This window comes from Mastacembelus armatus, unplaced genomic scaffold (genome assembly GCF_900324485.2).
Source record: "Mastacembelus armatus unplaced genomic scaffold, fMasArm1.2, whole genome shotgun sequence".
In the NCBI taxonomy this organism is placed as follows: domain Eukaryota; kingdom Metazoa; phylum Chordata; class Actinopteri; order Synbranchiformes; family Mastacembelidae; genus Mastacembelus; species Mastacembelus armatus.
In genome coordinates, this window is record NW_022872939.1 from 157,601 (window position 1) to 181,772 (window position 24,172).

The window sequence follows — 24,172 nt, forward strand, 5'->3', positions numbered from 1 at the left end:
TGAAGGAACTACATGCCTGTTGGACAGACACTAAGGCATTTTCACGACCTACATCGGATGGACGGACGTTGGCGTCAATGCAGGATGCTCCAAAATTTGGATTAGGCCATATGCCGGCAGTTGAACCGGCTATAGCCTCTCTGATTGTGGCCCCAGATGAGGCTCTGAGGGCTAATGCCAGGTGCCCACAACCGCAATGTCGTATTACAGATGACCTGCTATGCAAGGCATATGACGCAGGGGCACGTATGGGCCGTATTGGGAATTCCCTTTCCCATTTGCTTTTGGGTCTCTCAGCCTCACTGGAGACCTCTCCAGTCGATGCGCCGACACATAGTTTGGTTGACGCTTCCCTGCAGGCCTTTGCATTTATGTCCAGGGAGCTTGGACGTCTACTCTCCACGCTGACGCAGGCTCGACGTCAGGTATGGCTGGCACAGTCGCCCCTGACGGAGGCTTGCAGAAAGACCCTGAGGAGCGTTCCCGCAGTCCCAGGGGAACTTTTTGGTGCTGCTGCGCTCGAGGCTCTGGAGCGTACAGCCCAGGCTACACGGACAAGACAACAGCTGGCTGGTCTTCATAGGCGGACCCCTCTGCATACTGGCAATAGTGTGGTCACTACTACTCACCGGGGATACTCCGTTCAGGCTGACTCCTTTGTGGAACCTCAGCGACCGGTGGTCAGACCAGCCCATAACCAACGAAAACAGGTCCTGGCTCCAACCTTGCGTCTTCCTCGGGCAGTACCACCTCCTCGGCGTCCCCCCAGGCCCTCCAAGGGCCAGCGGGCCCGGAAATGATACGTCTGGGCCGGTAGTCGGTTATTTTACCCCGGAACAACTCAGTTACTGGGCCACTCACACCCCAGACACCTGGGTGCTGTCCACCTTGTCTCAGGGATACCACTTACAATTCCGACGCCGGCCCCCCATTTCTGGCCAGGTCAGGATGACTATCATCCACAATCTGGCAAAGGCTCAGGCATTGAGTCGAGAAATCTCTACCCTGCTAGCCAAGGGTGCTATAGTGCCTGTGGACCCCCTGACAGATCCAGGGGGCTTTTATTCAATGTATTTTCTTGTACCAAAGAAGACAGGCGATCTACGCCCAATTTTAGATCTGAGAGATCTGAAACTGTTTTTAAAGGTGATTCCTTTCCACATGGTGAGCACCAAGGAGGTGCTGCAGGCAATTTCCCCAGGCGATTGGTTCACTTCCATCGACCTGAAGGATGCCTACTTTCATGTGCCAATTGCACCTTGTCATTGGCAGTTCCTCCGTTTTGCCTTTCAGGGGAGACACTTCCAATTCAGGGTTCTTCCGTTCGGACTGCCTCTGTCCCCCAGGGTTTTCACCAGGTGTGTGGCAGCGGCCCTGTCTCCCCTGCAGGCACAAGGCTTAAAATTTTCTCCCTTACCAGGACGACTGGCTGATTTGTGCACCGACCCGCGATCAGGCCCTTCGGGACACACAGACGGTGCTAGAACAAATAGGCCGTTTAGGCCTACAGGTGAACTTCGACAAGAGCAACCTGACTCCCTCTCAGGAAGCGACCTTTATCGGAATCACTCTGAACACTGTCACTATGGCCGCTTGCCCCTCACCGCAATGCGTCAGCAATATTCTGGAAATGCTCCCTGCATTCCAACATGACAGGATGTTGCCTTTCATCCACTATCTTCGCCTCCTGGGCAAACTGACAGCTGCTGCCAGCGTAGTGCCTCTTGGGCTGCTTTCACTGCGCCCCTTGCAACGGTGGCTGAACGGCCTGCACCTAGACCCCACAAGACAAGCGCACAGATGCAGAATGCTGCAAGTGTCATCTCAATGTCTCATATCCCTGTCGCAGTGGAGAGACATAACATACATTATAAAAGGGGTTCCCCTAGGTGCTCTTCCCTCTCGGAGGGAGCTTGTCTAAACAGATGCATCTCTCACGGGCTGGGAGCAGCATGGCAAGGGCGAATAGCACAAGGTACGTGGTCCCCACAGCAAAAAAGGGAACACATCAATGTACTGGAATTGATCGCTGTGCGGTTGGCCCTACAGAACTTCCTCCTAGATCTGCGAGGCAGGCATATCTTGGTGCGGTCCGACAACACCACTGTGGTCTATCATATCAACCGCACTGTGGCACACTGCCCTCTCTGGTTTTCCCTGACAGACAGCAGCAGCCCACTGGGCCAGGACGCACTAGCGCACAACTGGCCCAAGGTTCTCCTTTATGCCTTCCCACCACTGTCACTAATATTCCCAACACTCCTGAGAGTCCTTCAGAAGGGACACAGACTGATCTTAGTGGCTCCCTTCTGGCCAGGGAGGACTTGGTTTCCACTGCTGCGCAGACTCTGCTGCGGCTTGCCAAAACGCCTCCCACTCAGGAGAGATCTCCTTTCCCAGCTGGGGGGCCGGGTACTACATCCCAACCCCGATCGCCTCCAGCTCTGAGTTTGGCCACTGCAGGGCCTGGCCCTTCCTTTCAGAGTACCTTGGGGAAGTAGGTCATACGATAAGTAATGCACGAGCACCGTCCACACGCCTATTGTATACCAACAAGTGGAAGTTTTTTGATGGTTGGTGTCGGGGCAAGGGACTGGATCCTGTACGCTGCCCGGTCTCATCCATCCTAGCGTTTTTACAGGAACTCCTTAATCAGGGACGTTCTCCATCTACTCTGAAAGTACATGTCGCAGCAATATCCTGTTGGCATGATAAAGTGGACGGTGGTACCATTGGCCGCAGCAAGCACATCTCCTTATTCTTGCAAGGTGCCCGACGACTGCACCCACCTAAGCGCCCCATAGCCCCCCATTTGAGCCCTTGGCAGACATAGATCTTAAGTGGCTGTCGATGAAGACGGCATTTCTTTTGGCGATTGCTTCAGCAAAATGTGTGGGAGAACTGCACGCACTATCAGTACACGAATCCCGTTGTCGGTGGAACCCTGATGGTTCAGGAGTCACACTCTGGCCCAATGCATCATTTATTCCTAAGATGGCTTCATCAGTTGGCCACATTTGTCCACTGCAGCTTGCTCGTTTCGACACAGGGACCCCATCTGAACCACTGTGCCATGTTCGTGCGCTTGAGAAATATATTAGCGCAACGGCAGCTGTTCGGAAATCTGATGGACTGTTTGTGTGCTTTTCAGGCCCTCGCAAAGGTCAGGCACTCTCAAAACAATGCCTTGCACACTGGGTGGTCAATGTCATAACCCAGGCTTATGCCTCACAGGATAAGCTACCACCGCCTGGAGTGAGGTGCCATTCTACCAGGAGCATCACAACCTCGTGGGCTGCAATGAATGGAGTACCTCTGGATATCATATGCGAGGCGGCATCCTGGACGTCTATGGACACCTTTGCCAAATTCTATAGGGTGAATGTGGTTACACCCCAGCCATTAGAAGGGATTCTGCGACGGCACCCTTCTTCATTCTAGTGAGATGGCTACGATTCTAAGGTCTAAGGATTCCTCGTGACCATGTTGGTATAAGTCATCCAGTGCTTTAAGCACCGCCTCTGGCGGTCAGTAGGGATGAAATAGAATGAGAGTTACGACTGTAACTACGGTTCTATGAATCCCGGATGACCGCCAGAGCACTCGGTCCCTCAGAATCCTCGTGTTTTCGCAAGAAGAGCAAGGGACTGAGCCTCCGGTGTCACGTGATCTTATAGATTCACCAGGTCACTAGGGTGTCACCGGAGGGTCACAGGTGACTTTGTTTTTATTAATACTCGGCCTGTGCATGCGCAAGGATGATCATCCAGTGCTTTAACCCTCTGGGGTCGACGCACGCGCTGGCGCGTTTTGACACATCTTTTTCTGATAAGGAAACAAACTTAAATTACTCCATCAATTCTGATCGTACAGATAAAAGAAGTATATCATTAAAATCTGTAAAGGGTCTAGTTTTAGTGGTATACCATCATAATAACAACAAAACGTTGTGCTTTTTTTAAATAAAGAAAGCCGACAGCGTGCGCTCTCGGACTTTTCTGTCTCTGCCATTTCTCTTCACAGACGCGTAAATAAAACAACCAGAATCTCAGCGAATACTTGCCTCATAAAAATAAGAATTATATGGCTAGAAAGCTTGAAATGTTTTCTTTTGAGTGAAACAATTCAAGTCAAAAACAAATCATCACTTTTTATTTAATCCGTATGAACGTAAGGAGAAGTCTGTTTTTTCCTGTCTCACCTCATTACAGGTAATGCGGTCCCGCCTTGTACACTGTCCACTGTTCACATGTAAATAATCTCAGGTGAACCAGGTAAATATGTGCACGCCCCCGAGAAATGACACAAAATATCAAACTTCATCATAGAATTTACTCACTTTTTCGGCGCGTTTGGATGATGGCGCGTTACGCACGTGAAGCGGCGCTCCTTACATTCCACACAGAGACAAATAGTTTAGCTTGTCCTCAGAGTAAAAACACTGATTTTAACTCAAATGAGGATCGTTTGGCTCCTCATTGTGTTGTATTGTGCTGCACTAATCCGTCCCATCTACATTGACTGAAAGGCTCATTATGCGCGTCTTTGTCTGGTCGTTCAGTGCGTCTTTTGTGTTCTCAGGTAAATCACATGACTATTCATCCTCAGACACACCCTCTTGCATATGGCCTTTCTGGACAAAAAGTGTCTTAGAAAATTTAAATCAGTGTATTGTTTACTGTGAATGTGTGAACAAGATGACATTCACAGCACTCTGAAGTAAACACTTTAGCCTAGAACATGCTGGTCTCCAAAGTCTTGTGAACCAATGTTCTGTTTGTGTTTTATGGTCTTATTTCAGTGAGTAAAATATTGTAGTTTTTCACTAACCATGCATGAACACTTTTTTCTCAAAAACACAATAATGTATAAACTTGCTGCTCACATATTATTGTAGCCAATTTTGTGCTGATTACAGTGTTATCAGACTTTAGACATTAATATGTTTAAAAAACACTGAAAAAAGCACAAATGTCAGGACATGTCAAAATTTGTCCAGGCCCCAAAAACCCCCTCAGACCCCAGAGGGTTAAGCACCGCCTCTGGCGGTCATCTGGGATTCATAGAACCGTAGTTACAGTCGTAACTCTTGATTATATCCATCGACCTGTGGGTTACAGGCCCAGCACACTTCCAGTGCGCCACTCTGATCTAGTTTGGTTTGTTGGGGTTTGAGGCAATAGTTAGGAAAGTAAAAAAAAAAAAAAAAAACGACTACACTAAGAAGCTGGGGAACAATAGTCTTTCACAGGGTGGGAAGAAGGAGGAAAGAAGGGGGAAGAGGAAAAAATGAGTAAAAAATGGAAATTTTGAAGAAATCGAAATTCATTCAGAGTTTTTATTACTCTTACAGAACGTCTGACCAAGTTGACGCTGTCAGATGCAATTTTCATAGTGTTATTGTAAGATTTGACCCAAAATTTAACACTTGGCCACACTACAGCAGGGGAAGTTAAAGTTCTAAAGGTTAGCGGTTCAGTCCCCGACTGCGGCATGTGTTGGTTCCACTCCAACTTGTACTAAGTGCCATTAAACTTTGAAATTCCATATAATTAACTTTAGAAATATCAATTCCATCTATTCTATTACAACCAGACATTAAGAGTTTGCTGCTGAATGTTTGCATATCGTGTTAACATGTGACTAACATTAGTAAGAATGACTTCACATGTTTTAAAAGTTTTTCTAGTCATTGTATACTATTTGACTTGTTTTTTTAAAAAATCTCTGAGTTAAATAAAAGTAATACTAAGATCGAAAGGATTAGAGCACTTGAAAGATGCTTTGAAAATGTAATCCGAACTTTATTACAATCTAAAAATATTATATACATAATTAAAATCAATATAGAACATAAATATATACAATATTATAATGTGAAAATGTAATATAATGATATCAATAATTTAATAGCACAAAAAACTGTCATTACAACTGTACAGCACAACACATTCACTCATGTCAATAATAATAATAATATACCAAGCAGCATTTGCCACATGCTGCTTATTGTATTATTATTATTATTATTATTGTCAACTGTTTGAAGGGCAGCTATGTTCCACACTACACCTCATCATCACTGTGGAAAGAGCTTTTTCTGTTCTGGAGTGAACACTGATGAAAAAGACACACAAAGTTTTTGTAGAGAGAGTTTTTGAAGATTGGAGAGTCAAGCTGATGATCGCACCCGTCCTGCAGCTGAAGAATTACAGATTGATAAAGTACAATAAGAGCACATTCACCTCTGGAAATCTGCTCCACCTCTCTCTTCTGCAGCTGAAGAACAACAACATGCTCATTTCCAAAAGTCTGTTCCACCTCTCTTTCATTGAGTTGAAATACTTCATAGCTGTAGCATGTGACAGCAGATGAATGTCCTTCTGTTCTGTGAGAGAACTTACCTATTAAATACAGCGGAGAAAATAAGTATTTGACACATCAGCATTTTTATCAGTAAGGGGATTTCTAAGTGGGCTATTGACACACAATTTCCACCAGATGCAGCCATCAAGCCAAATATTGAATTCATACAAAGAAATCAGAACATTTAAGTATACAAGTTGAGTCATAATAAATAAAGTGAAATGACACAGGGAATAAGTATTGAACACATGAAGATAAGAAGGTGCAAAATGGCATAGAAAGCCAGGAGATCACCTGAAATCTGTCAGTATTGAGAAAGCAACCCTGCCCCCTATCAGTACTAATTGATATCAGCTGCTTTAGTCCTAATTGATGGCCTATAAAGGCTTCTCATTACCCAGGAGGCACACAGGAAAGACTTCATGATGGGTAAAAGCAAAGAACTCTCTCAAGATCTTCGTAATCTTATCGTTGAAAAGCATTTTGATGGGAATGGTTATAGGCGCATTTCCAGAATGCTGAATGTTCCTGTGAGCACTGTGGGGGCCATTATCCGGAAATGGAAAGAGCATCAGTTCACCATAAACCGGCCACGATAAGGTGCTCCACGTAAGATCCCTGTCCGAGGAGTCCAAAGAATAATCAGGAGAGTTCTCCAAGACCCAAGAACCACTCGGGCAGAACTTCAGGAAGACTTTGCATCAGCAGGTACTGTTGTTTCAAAGAAAACTATAAGCAATGCACTGAACCGCCATGGCATCCATGCACGCTCACCACGTAAGACTCCACTGCTGAACAAAAAGCATGTTGAGGCTCGGTTAAAGTTTGCGAAAGAGCATTTGGAGAAGCCTGTGGATTATTGGGAGACTATAGTATGGTCAGATGAAAGCAAAATTGAACGTTTTGGCAGTCATTCTACACACCATGTTTGGAGAAGAAATGGCACTGCCCACTACCCCAAGAACACCATACCAACAGTTAAGTTTGGGGGTGGAAGCATCATGGTTTGGGGCTGCTTTTCAGCAAGGGGTACTGGCAGACTTCATATTATTGAAGGCAGGATGAATGGAGAAATGTACCGGGACATTCTGGATAAAAATCTGCTGCCATCTACCAGAAAGCTGAAAATGAAAAGAGGGTGGACATTTCAGCAAGACAATGATCCCAAACACAAGGCCAAGGAAACAATGAAGTGGTTTCAAAGAAAGAAAATCAAGTTGCTTGAATGGCCCAGTCAATCACCTGACCTAAATCCCATAGAAAGTCTGTGGAGAGAACTGATGATCAAAGTTCATAAAAGAGGCCCAAGGAACCTTCAAGATTTAAAGACCATTTGTGTGGAAGAATGGGCCAGAATCACTCCTGAGCAATGCAGAGGACTGGTCTCTCCATACAAGAGGCGTCTAGAAGCTGTGACCAACAAAGGCTTTTCTACAAAGTATTAAATAAAGTGTGTTCAATACTTATTCCCTGTGTCATTTCACTTTATTTAATTTTACCAGTTGCAGATCAAATATGAAACTTTTCCTTCTCAACCTGTGTTGTGAGCTCATCTCTCTTATATATATATCTTCTTCTTCTTCTTTCGGCTGCTCCCTTCAGGGGTCGCCACAGCGAATCATCCTCCTCCAAAACTAAAATCACGGCACCTCAGGAAATCCAATTATGAGTACAAAAACCAGAGTGAAACACACACAGGAAACTACAGGGAAATACAGCCACAAAAAGAAACAAAGAAAAAACTACTAGGAACCAAGAGGTACAATGACAATCCAACTATGAGGAGCACATACCAGAACAACTACTGGAAAATAACACAAAGCATCACCAGAGGAGAACACACTGCTTGGAAAACCACAAGGAATAAGCAAAGAGAACAACATACTACTGGGAAAAAGAGGAACCAAAGGGAATGATCTAGTGGAGAACAAAACAACAGGGCTGGTGTATATACACACAGGAGACAATTGAACACGGGTGGAAACAACAAGCTGCACAATAAATTAGGAAGCTAACATATGACTTTTCTTTTTGGGAAGGTTAGTAGAACTTAGAAATTAATCATAGATTTTTTAAGAGAAATGGCTTCTGTTGAAAGGATATAGTTTTTTGTCAGACCAGTGTTCCACACTCCAGTCCAGTTGGTGGAGCTAATATACCTTTAAGATGGATTGTCAACCGCCATTAAAAAGAAAGAAAGAAGAAGAAAAAACTCAGGATAACAAAGAAAACTTCTGAGCAGCAACGTGGCAGCGTAAAACACAGAATCAGAACATGAATTTAATCGATCAGGACCACTACAACAGCGGGATGAAGGTAGAGAAGCAGGACTCGGACTATATCGACCAGGACCACTATAAAACCGAAATAAAAGAGGAGGAAGAGGACCCGGGATTCGTCGACCAGGACCACTATAAAACCGAAACAAAAGAGGAGGAAGAGGACCCGCGATTCGTCGACCAGGACGGCTACATGTGGGGAACAAAGGAGGAGAAACAGCAGCCAGACTCTGTCTACTACAACCACAACAAAACCGAAATTAAAGAGGGGGATCAGGAGCCGGAATTTATTGACCACGACCAGTGGAAGAGCAGAATAAAAGAGGAGAATCAAGATCAAGATTTAACCGACCCGGAGCACAGAAGCAACGACCCCTCCTACAGGATCGAGGAGGTCCAGTCCTCTGTTCCCAGCTATCAACAGGTCAGTGTTCAGGACTTAATCGATAGAAAAGGCTTCATCAAGAGGCCAGAGTCAATGGTCCGTGTGTCCTTTGTTCTTTCTAATTTTAGTTCAAGTCTGGAAGCGTCTAAAATCCAGTCTTTATGGGTGTGTGTTTTCCTGGTTTCACCCAGTCCTGAATAAAACAGCTTAGAAGTAGGTCTGAGCCATTACCCAGCCAGTTTACTAAGGATGAGTGTTGCTACTCTGATATGCTACTTATGCTACTCTGTATTTCCATTTATTTCCATGAGAACATGGGAAAGAACACTGAAACACTTAAAATGATACATGATGAACAATGGAATAGATTCATGGAATTTATGGACTGAACTTGTCAGTAACAATGTTTGAAGTTTGTTACATCATGTTAGAGTTTGGGACTAACTTCTATAGTTTAAAGGAAGATTTGGGATGAAAAATATTTCTATGTTTTTGCAGTTTGAGACATCAGCTGTTCACCACAGAGTGCTTTCAAGCCATCACCTGGAGCTTGCTGAGGTTACTATGCAACTAGGGCAAGAAAGTCTGCTTCAGAGGCCATTTGGTCCTCAGAGTGGAATCATTCGGAGTTCCAAGACTTCTCTAAGCGGCAGGCTCAGAGTCTTTGTCACCAAGCTGGTGTACTCACTCTTATGTTGGTCAATTTTTTCGATCTTCTGATGGTTGACAGACCAGGGTCTGTGCGGCACTGAGTCTTTTGTAAAACTTGGTCTAACTTAAAAATAATCCTTACCAGACAGTTTGGTGACTGTTTCTGAAAACCAAATTTGGGTAAGAGAAAAATGAATTTAGACTTAAGAGACATTCTTTAATTTCAAACTTAACCTAGTGCTTTGAGTATGGTGCTGTACTTCAGAGAGTTGTGTCCTCTGTTTTCAAATGAAAGATAAGAAGTCTAAAGTAATGTTAATACTAAGAAAAGCTACTGAGGTGAGGCAAGCATACATTTTAAGAAAAAATATTTTAGAAATGAGAAAATATGTGGATGAGACACAACACAACTTTACAACTTTGGAATGACATAGAACTCCAAGGAAGCAGAGTTTTCACGATGTTCATGTTTCGTAGTAACGTTATGGTTTTAAATGGTTCTATCATGTTATTTCATATCTTCTCTTCATTTTGCTTTTTTTCTTCTTTTTTACAAATAGAAAAGACGAAAGAGAGTCACCAAGACCTTCACAACAGAGATTAATCAGCATGTTCACACTGCAAAGAAAACGTACAGCTGTGACCAGTGTGGAAAAGCCTTCTCACAGTCAGGCCACCTGAAAAGACATCAACGTATTCACTCTGGAGAGAAGCCATATAGCTGTGACCAGTGTGGAAAAACCTGCTCACAGTTAATCAACCTGAAAACACATCAGCGTATTCACTCTGGACAGAAGCCGTTCTGGTGCGACCAGTGTGGAAAAGCCTTCTCCCGCTTCGACCACCTGAAAACACATCAGCGTATTCACTCTGGACAGAAGCCGTTCTGGTGCGACCAGTGTGGAAACGCCTTCTCACATTTAGGCCACCTGAAAACACATCAGCGTATTCACTCTGGAGAGAAGCCATACAGCTGTGACCGGTGTGGAAAAGCCTTCACAGAGTTAGGCTCCCTCAGAAGACATCAGCATATTCACTCTGGAGAGAAGCCGTTCTGGTGCGACCAGTGTGGAAAAACCTTCTCCCGCTTAGACTACCTGAAAACACATCAGCGTATTCACTCTGGAGAGAAGCCGTTGTGGTGTGACCAGTGTGGAAAAGCCTTCTCACGTTTAGGCTCCCTCAAAAGACATCAGCATATTCACTCTGGAGAGAAACCGTTCTGGTGTGACCAGTGTGGAAAAACTTTCATTAGATCAAGTGCTCTAACAGCCCATCAGCGCATTCACACCAAGAAGAAATGTTGAAACTGAGCACTGTGGTTGAAGTCTCTATCAGAAAGCATAAGGACCCACAGGACTTAATTTTTGGTCGAAACATCTAAGACTGGCTTTTGTCTTTGCTTCTCTGTTGCTATGAAACATATTTTATTTTAGTGTCCTTGGGCAAGAAAACGCAACCCATGTTGCCCCTGGTGGCAGTTCCATTGGTGTGTGAGCGGTTGGGCAAATGGGTAAAGAGTAAAAGTGCTTTGAGTGGACTTGAGTGTAGAAAAGCATTCTACAATGTAGTGAAATTAAATATATATGTATTGGACATTGTGTTTATTATATCTGCTTTATGAATTATGAATATCATAAACCATCTTCATAATTTTGGAGCACCAGATCCTTTGATGGTGGATAAACCAGTCAATTAATGAGTACTACAGGATATCAGTCTACAGTCGGAGTGAGAGTTCCCCGATTCAGTGACGTATTTACTGTGTGAAATAAAATAGATGATGCCAGTCACAGATGCCTTTTTAAGATTTATTAACTATTTACATGGTAGATACATGCTGTTTACGTAGGGGGAAACAGAGGCAGAACTGGTCAGAGAAACTAGATGAATTAACAAATAAAATGTAACCGTATAACCGTAGGTTATATGCAGCGGTGAAAAAGAAATCTTGAAATCAATTCATGTTCTGTGTTTGAGTCTGAGGTCTAAACAGCAGTTTAGGAGGAAACTGTAAGTGTCTAGGGAGACCAACTGAGATTAGTGTGAGACAACCAGCACAGCCATAAGATACTTTTGTCTGACCTCGTATTTACTGAGGCTCAGTCCGTTCCGCTGTGGGTTAGTTGAACTGCAGTCTGCCAGCAGGTTTCCAGGAGAGACGTAGGCGTTCCCTGAAGTCCTCGGCTGCAGGCCTGGAGTCCGTTCATCACCTTTCGTCACTCTCAGTCTGACTGCTCTCGTGCTGTCCCATAGAGTTTTTTAATGTGAGAGTTGGAGGTGAGCTGTTGCCTATAGGACAACCACATATTGGCAGATGTGTTTCGGTCTCTCCTCCTCATGAGCAGTAAAAGCAGTCTACCTCACTGTTCTTGAGTTGCTCTCTTTCTAAGGGTCTTTATCCTCGGAGTGAGAGGATCTTGAGGAGTCTGCAAATCTGTAAATCTTCAAAAACTTTCTCTGCAAAAACTAGGTGTGTCTCTCTGTCTATGTGTTCACACTAGAACAGAAAAAGCTTTTTCCACAGTAATGATGAGGTGTAGTGTGGAGCATAGCTGCCTTTCAAACAGTGGACCTGCGTTTGATTCCCGGCCGTCACAACTTCCTTAAAAGTGTGGAATAGATATATAGATATAATACTTTCTGTAGACAGCCAGTTCTGTGTGATACGCTAAACCATAACCTAACTTTGGTCACTAGAGGATTACTACCTAGAGGGGGAACTGATGTCCCACTGTGTTTGTGTGCTAAAATGCAATAGAACAGTCTGTGTTCACATTTCAAAGAAAAACAGGCCTGGACTCATTTGCTCAATGTTTATTTATGTTTTTTTTTTTTTAAGATTAATATTTGTTTGATAGAAATGCAAGAAAACAGCCTTAAAAAAGCGATGGCGGCCTCAACAACTTACTCATACAACTCTAGGCCAGTTGAAACATATATTTAAAAAGAAAAATGTTTAAACATTTGTTTTATTTTCTGGATCAAACATCTAATCAAGCATCTAATGTTCGGTGTTCAGTTTATGCATCTGTGGAAAAGTTCAACACCAAACCACTGTGTGGTTCTTTTAATGACTGTTTATTCTCAATGAATCGGGTCCCTTGTCTGAAATTCAGTCGTCATCCCTCATCTACAGCTTCTCCAAAATTGTCAGTTGTCAAAGACAGTAAAAATGGGAAACATGTCAGTCAGGAAAGCAGGAGTGAAAGGATGACAGCAGTTTTACAGTTCACACTCACTGTCTATAACACATTCTGCTGTCTTTGTCTGGACTGAGTTCATACATGTTGTACAAATATGAAACCAGATAATAAAGAAGTCTTAAGATTGGGCTTTAAAGACTTTGTGGACATGCTAAGTAAGCGCTCTACCACTTGAGATAATTCCCCCATACAGAGGCTGCACCGATCCATAATACAGTTTACAGTTTGCCCAGAATCCATTTCTCTGCAGATAAATGTTTTATTAGTATTTTTTAGGTATATACACTATTGGTTTTAGACAACGCATGATAGTATTAGCTTGATGATTTTTTAAATTCAAAAAAAGTAGCGTTGTCCCCTGTAACCCCCCTGGAGCATCGGTACAGTGATGTCCTTAAAATATCACTGATACAGTCACTCATCTATATTTATTTAATTACACTGAAACTCCTTATCCTATTACCCCCCTGAAGTCACATCACCTCTTCTCAACACATGGAGCTCTCCTGTAGAATCACCACCACCCAAAGTGGGGCTCCAACCTAACCCTAACCCTGGGATTAAGAATATCATGCTCTACTGACTGAGCTAGTCACAGGCTGTGTATAACACACATTTAACTGTAAATGTGGTATACTTGGATCCACCTATGTTCTGCCAATTGACTATCAGGTTAATGCAGAATATCTTTGCAGCTGATTCACTGTTGTTACTGTTACATATACATATTCAAGTAGAAAATGACTTTACAAAGAGAGAGACATAGAATGTTATCAAAGTACAGGATAGAAGTCAATACATGAAAACACCTGTTAGGAGTGGGATTTGAACCCACACCTCCACCTGGTGACCAGAATACCCTGTTCATAGGAAGGAATAAAACCTTGAGTCTAGCACCTTAGACTACACTGTTTCCATTTAGGGTCTTTTCTTGTCTCCTCCCTACATGCTCCTGTTTCACAAAGAAGATTCATGTTTGTCAACTCCTTTTCAGAGCTGCACTTCTTTAACACACTGGTCTCATGTCTCAAATTGTGACTGTTTTCTATCCAGATGAGGATATTTATTGTAAAGCGGCATGTTGTGAAAGCACCACAGAACCCACACAAGCACAGGGAGAACATGCAAACTCCACACAGAAAGGCCAGGTTGCAAACCTCTTGCTGTGAGGGAACAGTGCTGTCATTGTTACACACTGAATGTATGTCTGTATAAATATAAACCTGTCAATACAAATGCCACAAATCAGATTTTATGTGAAGGACAGCCAGTCCATATGTGTCTATATACAACAGCTTCATGGTTATATCTGTGTTGCCAAGTCTTGAGTATGACAGGCTTCTTTTGGAACAAACTTCTAATCTTCTCCTTTGCTGCTGATGAGACATGTTCAGTGGCAGCCTCTGTCCACATGTTGGATTCAGTGAAATTCCTTCAGATATTTTTCATTACATGCACTGTATCTAAAGTCTGACTTCATTATAGCTACATCTATTTTTATAGCTAAACTATCAATGAAACCATGAGCTTAGCAGTTGCAGTTTGATGGCAGAGTGGTCTATGGTGCTGGATTTAGGCTCCAGTCTCAATTTAGGTGTGGTTTCATATCTGCCACTTCCAGTTGTTTTCTGTGCTTGGGATCTCTGTTGGTCTGGTGTCTCTGCAAAGCTTTCTCACTTCATGAGCTTCATTTTCACTTGGATCTCAATGTAAGACACAACAGATATGTTCAGTGTTTGCTGTTTACAAATACTGTGTCAAATCACAAATAACTGGGCAATTGTTCCTCGTGTCACATAGTGCCACATGTCAGAACTGATCCTTGATGCTGCCGTAACAAAGAACTCTCAGTATTCTAAATGTTTGTTGAATGAATATCCTGGTCTAATATCAGATATTATCTGAGAATAAAACTCCTCCTGAGCTGGTTTTGAGATCACAGATGTGTTGCCACGACAGGAATCGCACCATGACTTTGGAAGTACCAGCAGATCCAGGATCATATCAAATCTCCAATTAACTTATCCGACTAACCAGTTAATCCACATTCGAAGAACAGGCCTCTAGTCATTTATTTTTTTCTGTGTGTAATCCTTAATAGAGAACCACATACATCTGTTACTCTTCAACTCAGATCTCACAATCCCTATTTTCTGTTGTTTACTTGTAACAGTTTCATGGAAATGTATACCTGCTACTTTTCAGTGAAATTCACATTTTACAGCACTACATTAATTTAGGTTTAGTTAATTTCAGTGAGATTCAGATTTTAAAATACAGGCTATTTAGCTAACTTAGTTTTAAAATAAAACAAAAACTTAAAAGATAAGAGTCTATTCAATTCAATTCAATTTTATTTGTATAGCGCCAAATCACAATACAAATCATCTCAAGGCACTTTACAAAAACTAAAACTAAAAACCCAACAATTCCCTTATGAGCAAGCACTTGGCGACAGTGGAGAGGAAAAAACTCCCTTTAACGGAAGAAAAAAACCTCCAGCAGAACCAGGCTCAGTTTGGGCGGCCATCTGCCTCGACCGGTTGGGGTGAGTGGATAGAGCAGAGAGAAAAGAACAGCAACAATAAACAACAAATAGACACTGCAAGTTGGTGGGGCCAGTAACTGCACATCAGCGATAAACAGCTCCAGGACCAGGGACACCTGCAGAAGGTACAGAGAGAGAGAGAGAGAGAGGGAGGGAGAGAGCACAAACTAGGGGAGAGAGAGAGCACAAGGTTAGTAACATTCAATGGTGGAATATACATGAGGTGGGAGAGAAGGGGGGGGGGGGGGGGGTAGGGGAGCTCAGTGCACCGATGGTCCTCGGGCAGTCTAGGCCTATAGCAGCATAACTAACTAAGGGATGGTTCAGGGTTGCCTGAAGCCAGCCCTAACTATATGCTTTGTCAAAGAGGAAGGTTTTAAGTCTAGCCTTAAAAGTACAGAGAGTGTCTGCCTCCTGAACCCAGGCTGAGAGCTGGTTCCACAGGAGAGGAGCTTGATAGCTAAAGGCTCTGCCTCCCATTCTGCTTTTGAGAACTCTGGGAACCACAAGTAGGCCTGCACTCTGAGAGCGAAGTGGTCTATTGGGATAATATGGTACTATGAGGTCTTTAAGGTATGAAGGAGCTTGATTATGAAGGGATTTGTATGTGAGAAGAAGGATTTTAAATTCTATTCTATATTTTACAGGGAGCCAATGAAGAGAAGCCAATATAGGAGAAATATGATCTCTCTTGCTAGTTCCTGTCAGGACTCTGGCTGCGGCATTCTGGATTAATTGGAGGCTTTTTATTAAGATATTAGGACATCCAGATAGTAATGAGTTACAGTAATCTAGCCTTGAGGAAACAAACGCATGGACTAGTTAACAGTGTGAGCATCCCTAGTTTGTGTGAAGATAACATACCAGAAGGGACTGGAATTATCATTTGTCATTAACAGATAAAAGAAAATTCAGTTTTATGTTTACATTAAAGATAGATTTTTTTTTTCAAAGAAAACAACTAGGTTCAGGTTAGAAAGTGAGGTCAAAATGACACCCTTCTGATATGTTATCTTCACACAAACCAAAATAATAAGGTGCATATAGTCTAAATTTGTCCCTGCAGCAATCGCTAGCTCTCTCGCTCTCGGGCAGGAAGCAAGTGCTGCAAGCTAGTGCTGGCAATACGGGATGAGATTAAATGAAATATAACGTTTCTTAATCGCCTAATGAAAATTCACAATACGCCAGTCAATGTGCTCTCCGATGTTCACGTCAAGTATCTGTGAACACACACACACACACACACAATGTCTCACGAACCAGACAGCTGCTACGGAGCTTTGTTTTGAGCTGTTACTATGGTGACCTAAGCCCAGAGTGGGAGGGGGAGTGACACAGCGCTTTACACACGCTGAGTGAAGCAGAAGTTAACAAAACTTCACCTCACAAAACGTAGGACTACAGAAAAACTATAAGGCCTATCAAAATAATTCTTTCACTAACAGAACCAGGAGGCTTCGGCGAAGAGACTAGTCCGCTTTTTGTGAAGATATTCCAACAATTGAAGGATTCGTAGCGAGTTAGAAACAGCCTTCATTCGTGTTTTCCCCAAAAACTCTAAACCTGTTTTAGAATGGGAGTGAATGAGAGATTGAGCCGTCACTCTCTGCCTGTTTGGCCACGTTGCGGAAAAACCGTAGGTCCTATGAAAATAAGAAAAGCATTGCCTGAAAGAGGACAAAAATCTCTACTACTTTTGAGAAAATGGTGTATGAAGAGTCAAAATTGTGGCCGTGACGGCGAGTTAGAGAGAAAAATTTTCAATAAACTTAACAGCTTCTCCCACTCTAGCGGTGACGTCACGCGCTCTAGCTCTCTCCCATAGACACCAATGTAAAATTCAGAAATTTCCTAAAAAAACCATAAAACTTAAACTGCCATTAAAGAAAAACCATAACAGATATCAAAAAGCTGAATACAAGACTAATAGCTTAATGCCTTCTGACCCATTTAAAAGTCGAATGGTGTTTCTAGCTGAAAGTATGCTGAAGTAGTTAAAGCTGAAAGAGGACAAAGTTTTAGAGGATTTGAACATTCTCTCCATTCATTTCTATGGCAAAAAAAATTTGAAAAAAGCTGAATATCTTTAAAAATATGAAAGATATCAAAAAGTTGAATACACGCCTGAATGTCCATAAAAAGCTGAACGTTTTGATACCTGAACGGTCTTTCTAGCTGAAAGTATGCGGAAGGAGATAGGGTCCAAAAAACGTACGGAAGAAGTCAGAATAATAATAAAGATTAGGATAACAATAGTGTGAATGCTGAATCAGCATTCACACTAACTAGAAAATGCATTTCCTGCGGAAGATGCGTGTGAATGCTGAAAGCTGAATGAAGCTGCCCAACGATGCTGAAAATGGCTGAAACGCATTGCTGAACAAGCTGAAGGCTGAAATGCAATGCTGAAGAATCGTGGAAGCTGAAATGTAAAAGTGGAGTTGGAAGCTTAACCTGTTTAGCTAAAAAAAAACTTTTGAACATTGCTGAAAATGGCTGAAATGCATTGCTGAATAAGCTGAAGGCTGAAATGCAATGCTGAAGAATCGTGGAAGCTGAAATGTAAAACCGGAGTTGGAAGCTTAACTTAACTAAAAAACTATTCCACATTGCTGAAAAGGCTGGAAAGAAAATCATATGATGTAGAAATTGCTAAAGAAAGAAGTTAAACTAACATGAAAGAAGACACAGTGTAGTGAACGATGGAAGAACTAAAGGATTTGAATATATGAGTTAAAAAAGGGAAGAATGAAACAGCAAAAAAGTGAACTTTGTAGATAGACTGTATAGACAGAAACAATGTATAGTTTGGAAACTAATAAATACTGCTGAAAAATAAAAAAGGTAAAGGCTGTGAAAGCGAATCACAAATATTTGAAGGACGGTTTTCTTAGAGAAAGAAGAGAAGATGGAAGGAAAGACTGAAAATATGAAGATATGAAGCAATATGAAGTGGATAGTGTGGATAGTCTGGAAGTGTGCAGCGGAGGTGTGGGAGAGAGCATGGGAGAGCAGCTAGCCTTCAGAGGGATGCTGTGGGCTCCAGAGGGTCCTGGAAGAGTAGAGTTGGGCCTGGGGCAGTGAGCTGAGGGCCTCCGGGGGGAAGCAGTGGGCCCTGGAGGGTCCTGGAAGTGTGCTCTGGGAGGTGTGGTAGAGAGCAGGGGAGAGGGGCAGGCATCCAGGGGGAAGCAGGGTTCTCTGGAGGGTCCTGGAAGTGTGCACGGGGGGGAGAGAGCAGGGGAGAGGGGCAGGCATCCAGGGGGGAATGGTTCAGTTAACACTAGTTAACAGTGTGAGCATCCCTGGTTTGTGTGAAGATAACATACCAGAAGGGTTTGGAATTATCATTTGTCATTAACAAATAAAAGAAAATTCAGTTTTATGTTTACATTAAAGAGAGATTTTTTTTTTCAAAGAAAACAACTAGGTTCAGGTGAGAAAGTGAGGTCAAAATGACACTACCTGACTGCATTACCCAGTTGTTATGCGTAATGCAGTCAGTTAGTGTCATTTTGACTTCACTTTGTCACCTGAACCTAGTTGTTTTCTTTGAAAAAAAAAATCTATCTTTAATGTAATTATTAAACTGAATTTTCTTGTACCTGTTAATGACAAATGATAATTCCAATCCCTTCTGGTATGTTATCTTCACACAAACCAAAATAATAAGGTGCATATAGTCTAAATTTGTCCCTGCAGCAATCGCTAGCTCTCTCGCTCTCGGGCAGGAAGCAAGTGCTGCAAGCTAGCGCTGGCAATACGGGATGAGATTAAAGGAAATATAACGTTTCTTAATCGCCTAATGAAAATTCACAATACGCGAGTCAATGTGCTCCGATGTTCACGTCAAGTATCTGTGAACACACACACACACACACACACACACACACACACAAAATGTCTCACGAACCAGACAGCTGCTACGGAGCTTTGTTTTGAGCTGTTACTATGGTGACCTAAGCCCAGAGTGGGAGGGGGACTGACGCAGCAGTTAGCACACGCTGAGTGAAGCAGAATCTAACAAAACTTCACCTCACAAAACGGAGGACTACAGAAAAACTATAAGACCTATCGAAATAATTCTTTCACTAACAGAACCAGGAGGCTTCGACGAAGAGACTGATCCGCTTTTTGTGAAGATATTCCAAAAAATGAAGGATTCGTAGCGAGTTAGAAACAGCCTTCATTTGTGTTTTCCCCCAAAACTCCAGACATGATTTACAATGGGAGTGAATGAGAGATTGAGCCGTCACTCTCTGTCTGTTTGGCCACGTTGCGGAAAAACCGTAGGTCCTATGAAAATAAGAAAAGCATTGCCTGAAAGAAGACAAAAATCTCTACTACTTTTGAGAAAATGGTGTATGAAGAGTCAAAATTGTGGCCGTGACGGCGAGTTAGAGAGAAAAATTTTCAATAAACTTAACAGCTTCTCCCGCTCTAGCCGTGACGTCACACGCTCTAGCTCTCTCCCATAGACACCAATGTAAAATTCAGAAATTTCCTAAAAAAACCATAAAACTTAAACTGCCATTAAAGAAAAACCATAACAGATATCAAAAAGCTGAATACAAGACTAATAGATTAATGCCTTCTGACCCGTTTAAAGGTCGAATGGTGTTTCTAGCTGAAAGTATGCTGAAGTAGTTAAAGCTGAAAGAGGACAAAGTTTTAGAGGATTTGAACATTCTCTCCATTCATTTCTATGGGCCAAAAAATTTGAAAAAAGCTGAATATCTTCAAAAATATGAAAGATATCAAAAAGTTGAATACAAGCAGAAATGTCCTTAAGAAGCTGAACATTTTGATACCTGAACGGTCTTTCTAGCACAAAGTATGCGGAAGGAGTTAGCGACCGAAAAAGGGGGGGGAATAATAATAACTAGACGATGCAATTTCTGAAGAAATTGCGTTGGGATTGCCGATCGCCGCGAAAAGCTCGAGGCAGACGGCGTCGCCGAAGCACGTTTTGAATCGACTGATTGCGATAATCGAGAAATACCGACTGTAGTGAGGGTGCTTTTATTTTGAGAAAATGCTATAAACAGGATTTTATTTTGAAAGGACAAAGAGCTGCAGGATACTCATGGGAACTCACAACAGAATCTGGACTTTATTTTGAATATTCCTCATACTTTACAAAAATGTGATATCTTCCAATAAATAACTATAGACTTTTATTGTGAAAGTCTGATCATGTCAAAAACCATGGCTGACAAAGAAAATGGCCTCACTTGGTACCTGAAGCTGTATGCCAATAACCAACGTCCGTTTTAATATTGAGTTGCTGTTTCAGGGCTTTTTTATTGAGAAAATGCTATTTCGGGGCTGTTATTTTGAAAGGGCAAAGTGCTGCAGGACACTCTTGGGACCTTGTTCAAGAATCTGGACTTTATTTTGAATATTCCTTACAATTTACAAAATTGTAATATCTTACTATAAATAACTGTAGACTTTTATTGTGAAAGTCTCATCATGTCAAAAACCATGGCTGACAATGAAAATGGCCTCACTTGGTACCTGAAGCTGTATGCCAATAGCAACGTCCGTTTTAATATTGAGTTGCTGTTTCAGGGCTTTTTTATTGAGAAAATGCTATTTCGGGGCTTTTATTTTGAAAGGACAAAGTGCTGCAGGAGACTCTTGGGACCTTGTACAAGAATCTGGACTTAATTTTGAATATTCCTTACTATTTACAAAAATGTAATAACTTACTATAAATAACTGTAGACTTTTATTGTGAAAGTCTCACCATGTCAGAAACCATGGCTGACATGGAAAATGGCCTCACTTGGTACCTGAAGCTGTATGCCAATAGGTAACGTCCATTTTAATATTGAGTTGCTGTTTCAGGGATTTTCTATTGAGAAAATGCTATTTTGGGGCTTTTATTTTGAAAGGACAAAGTGCTGCAGGAGACTCTTGGCGACCTTGTTCAAGAATCTAGACTTTTTTTTCAATATTCCTTACTATTTACAAAAATGTAATAACTTACTATAAATAACTGTAGACTTTTATTGTGAAAGTCTCACCATGTCAGAAACCATGGCTGACATGGAAAATGGCCTTACTTGGTACCTGAAGCTGTATGCCAATAGGTAACGTCCATTTTAATATTGAGTTGCTGTTTCAGGGCTATTCTGTTGAGAAAATGCTATTTCGGGGCTTTTATTTTGAAAGGACAAGGTGCTGGAGGAGAATCTTGGGACCTTATACAAGAACCTAAACTTTATTTTCAATATTCCTTATAATTTACAAAAATGTAATATCTACGTATTAATGACTAGACTTGTATTGTAGACTTGAGCTGTTGCTATGGTGACCTAAACGCAGAGTGGGGGTGGGGGGGTGGGTACTGGGTGGTCACCAAGTGTAACAGCAGTGGACATTTGGCAGCCTGTCATTCTTAATTACCAACCACAGACAGCTGATATGCTGCTATTGCCTTGTATGCTGTTGCTATGGTGACCTATGCCCAGAGTGGGGGTGAGGGTGGGGGGGTGGTACTGAGTGGTCATCAAGTGTAACAGCAGTGGACATTTGGCAGCTAGTTATTCCTAATTACCAACCACAGACAGCTGATATGCTGCTATTGCCTTGTATGCTGTTTGCTATGGTGACCTATGCCCAGAGTGGGGGTGAGGGTGAGTGTGGGGAGGGTGGTACAGAGTGGTCACCATGTGAAACAGCAGTGGACATTTGGCAGCCAGTCATTCTTAATTACCAACCACAGACAGATGCTATGCTGCTATTGCATTGTATGTATTTGCTATGGTCACCTATGCCCAGAGTGGGGGTGAGGGTGGGGGTGGGGGGTGGTGGTGGTACAGAGTGGTCACCATGTGAAACAGCAGTGGACATTAGGCATTCTTAATTACCAACCACAGACAGCTGATATGTTGCTATTGCTTTGTCAGCTGTGGCTATGGTCACCTATGCCTAGAGTGGGGGTGAGGGTGGGGAGTTGGGGGGGTGGTACTGAGTGGTCACCAAGTGTAACAGCAGTGGACATTTGGCAGCCAGTCATTCTTAATTACTAACCACAGACAGATGCTATGCTGCTAATGCATTGTATGTATTTGCTATGGTCACCTATGCCCAGAGTGGGGGTGAGGGTGGGGGGTGGGGTGGGGGGGTGGTACTCAGTGGTCACCATGTGTAACAGCATGTGACATTTGGCAGCCTGTCATTCTTAATTACCAAACATAGACAGCTGCTATGCTGCTATTGCGCAATAGCTGCTTTGTGTTGAGTAGTTGCTATGGTGATCAAAGGCCAGAGTGAGAGGGGGAGTGACAGCACTTTACACACGCTGAGTGGAGAAACTGAGAAAACTTCACCTTACAAACTGGGGGATTACAGAAAAACTATAAGTGCTATCAATATAATTCTTTCACTAACAGTGCCAGGAGGCTTCAACAAAGAGACCGATCCACTTTTTGTGAAGATATTCCAAAAAATGAAGGATTGGTGGCGAGTTAGAAACAGCCTTCATTTGTGTTTCTCTCCAAAAATTGTAGAGATCTTTAGAATGGGAGTGAATGAGAGATTGAGCAGTCACTCTCTGTCTGTTAGGCCACCTTGTGGAAAAACCGTAGGTCCTATAAAAATATGAACAGCATTGCCTGAAAGAAGACAAAAATCTCTACTACTTTTGAGAAAATGGTGTATGAAGAGTCAAAATTGTGGCCGTGACGGCGAGTTAGAGAGAAAAATTTTCCCTAAACTTAACAGCTTCTCCCACTCTAGCGATGACATCACGCACTCTAGCCCTCTCCCATACACACCAATGTAAAATTCAGAAATTTCCTAAAAAAACCATAAAACTTAAACTGCGATTAAAGAAAAACCGTAATAGATATCAAAAAGCTGTATACAAGACTTAGAGATTAATGCCTTCTGACCCGTTTAAAGGTCGAATGGTGTTTCTAGCTGAAAGTATGCTGACACAGTTAAAGCTCAAAGAGGACAAAGTTGAAAGGGGATTTTAACGTTCTCTCCATTCATTCCTATGGGAAAAAATTCCGACAAAACCTGGAATATTTCGGAAATTATGAAAGATATCGCTGAGAAAAGTAGAAGCACCCATCTCCTCATCGAGCTGCACGCGACGGTGTTTGAATGACGTTTCTACGTCGAACGGTGTAGGACTAGATAGCGACCGAAAAACGGCGGAATAATAAAAATAATAAAGAGAAAAAACGAAGAACATATCTTGGGATTGCTGCTTTGCACAGCAATCCCAACAACTAGACGATGCAATTTCTGAAGAAATTGCGTTGGGATTGCCGATCGCCGCGAAAAGCTCGAGGCAGACCGCGTCGCCGAAGCACGTTTTGAATCGACCGATTGCGATAATCGAGAAATACCGACTGTAGTGAGGGTGCTTTTATTTTGAGAAAATGCTATAAACAGGCTTTATTTTGAAAGGACAAAGTGCTGCAGGAGACTCTTGGGACCTTGTACAAGAATCTGGACTTTATTTTGAATATTCCTTACTATTTACAAAAATGTAATAACTTACTATAAATAACTGTAGACTTTTATTGTGAAAGTCTCACCATGTCAGAAACCATGGCTGACAAAGAAAATGGCCTCATTTGGTACCTGAAGCTGTATGCCAATAGGTAACGTCCGTTTTAATGTTGAGTTGCTGTTTCAGGGCTTTTTTATTGAGAAAATGCTATTTCGGGGCTTTTATTTTGAAAGGACAAAGTGCTGCAGGAGACTCTTGGGA

At 42.4% G+C, this 24,172-nt stretch overlaps 2 protein-coding genes across 2 annotated transcripts in view; one reads left to right on the forward strand and one right to left on the reverse strand.

The window, feature by feature from the left end:
- LOC113137739 (zinc finger protein 721-like) overlaps positions 1-24,172 on the reverse strand; it is a 747,607-nt gene that overhangs the window by 71,371 nt on the left and 652,064 nt on the right. The gene's annotated exons all lie outside the window — the stretch shown is intronic.
- On the forward strand, positions 8,576-11,713 carry LOC113137748 (zinc finger protein 239-like). The gene is made up of 2 exons (XM_026319581.1): positions 8,576-9,069; positions 10,242-11,713. Exons 1-2 carry the CDS (start codon positions 8,641-8,643, stop codon positions 10,986-10,988), a joined length of 1,176 nt encoding a protein of 391 aa, XP_026175366.1. The 5' UTR covers positions 8,576-8,640; the 3' UTR covers positions 10,989-11,713.

Excerpts from the sequence above, each read along its gene's own strand:
- LOC113137748 (XM_026319581.1), top strand. The coding sequence starts at position 8,641 with ATGAATTTAATCGATCAGGACCACTACAACAGCGGGATGAAGGTAGAG. Across the intron at positions 9,070-10,241 it reads CTGTTCCCAGCTATCAACAG|AAAAGACGAAAGAGAGTCAC; the intron begins GTCAGTGTTCAG and ends TTTTACAAATAG.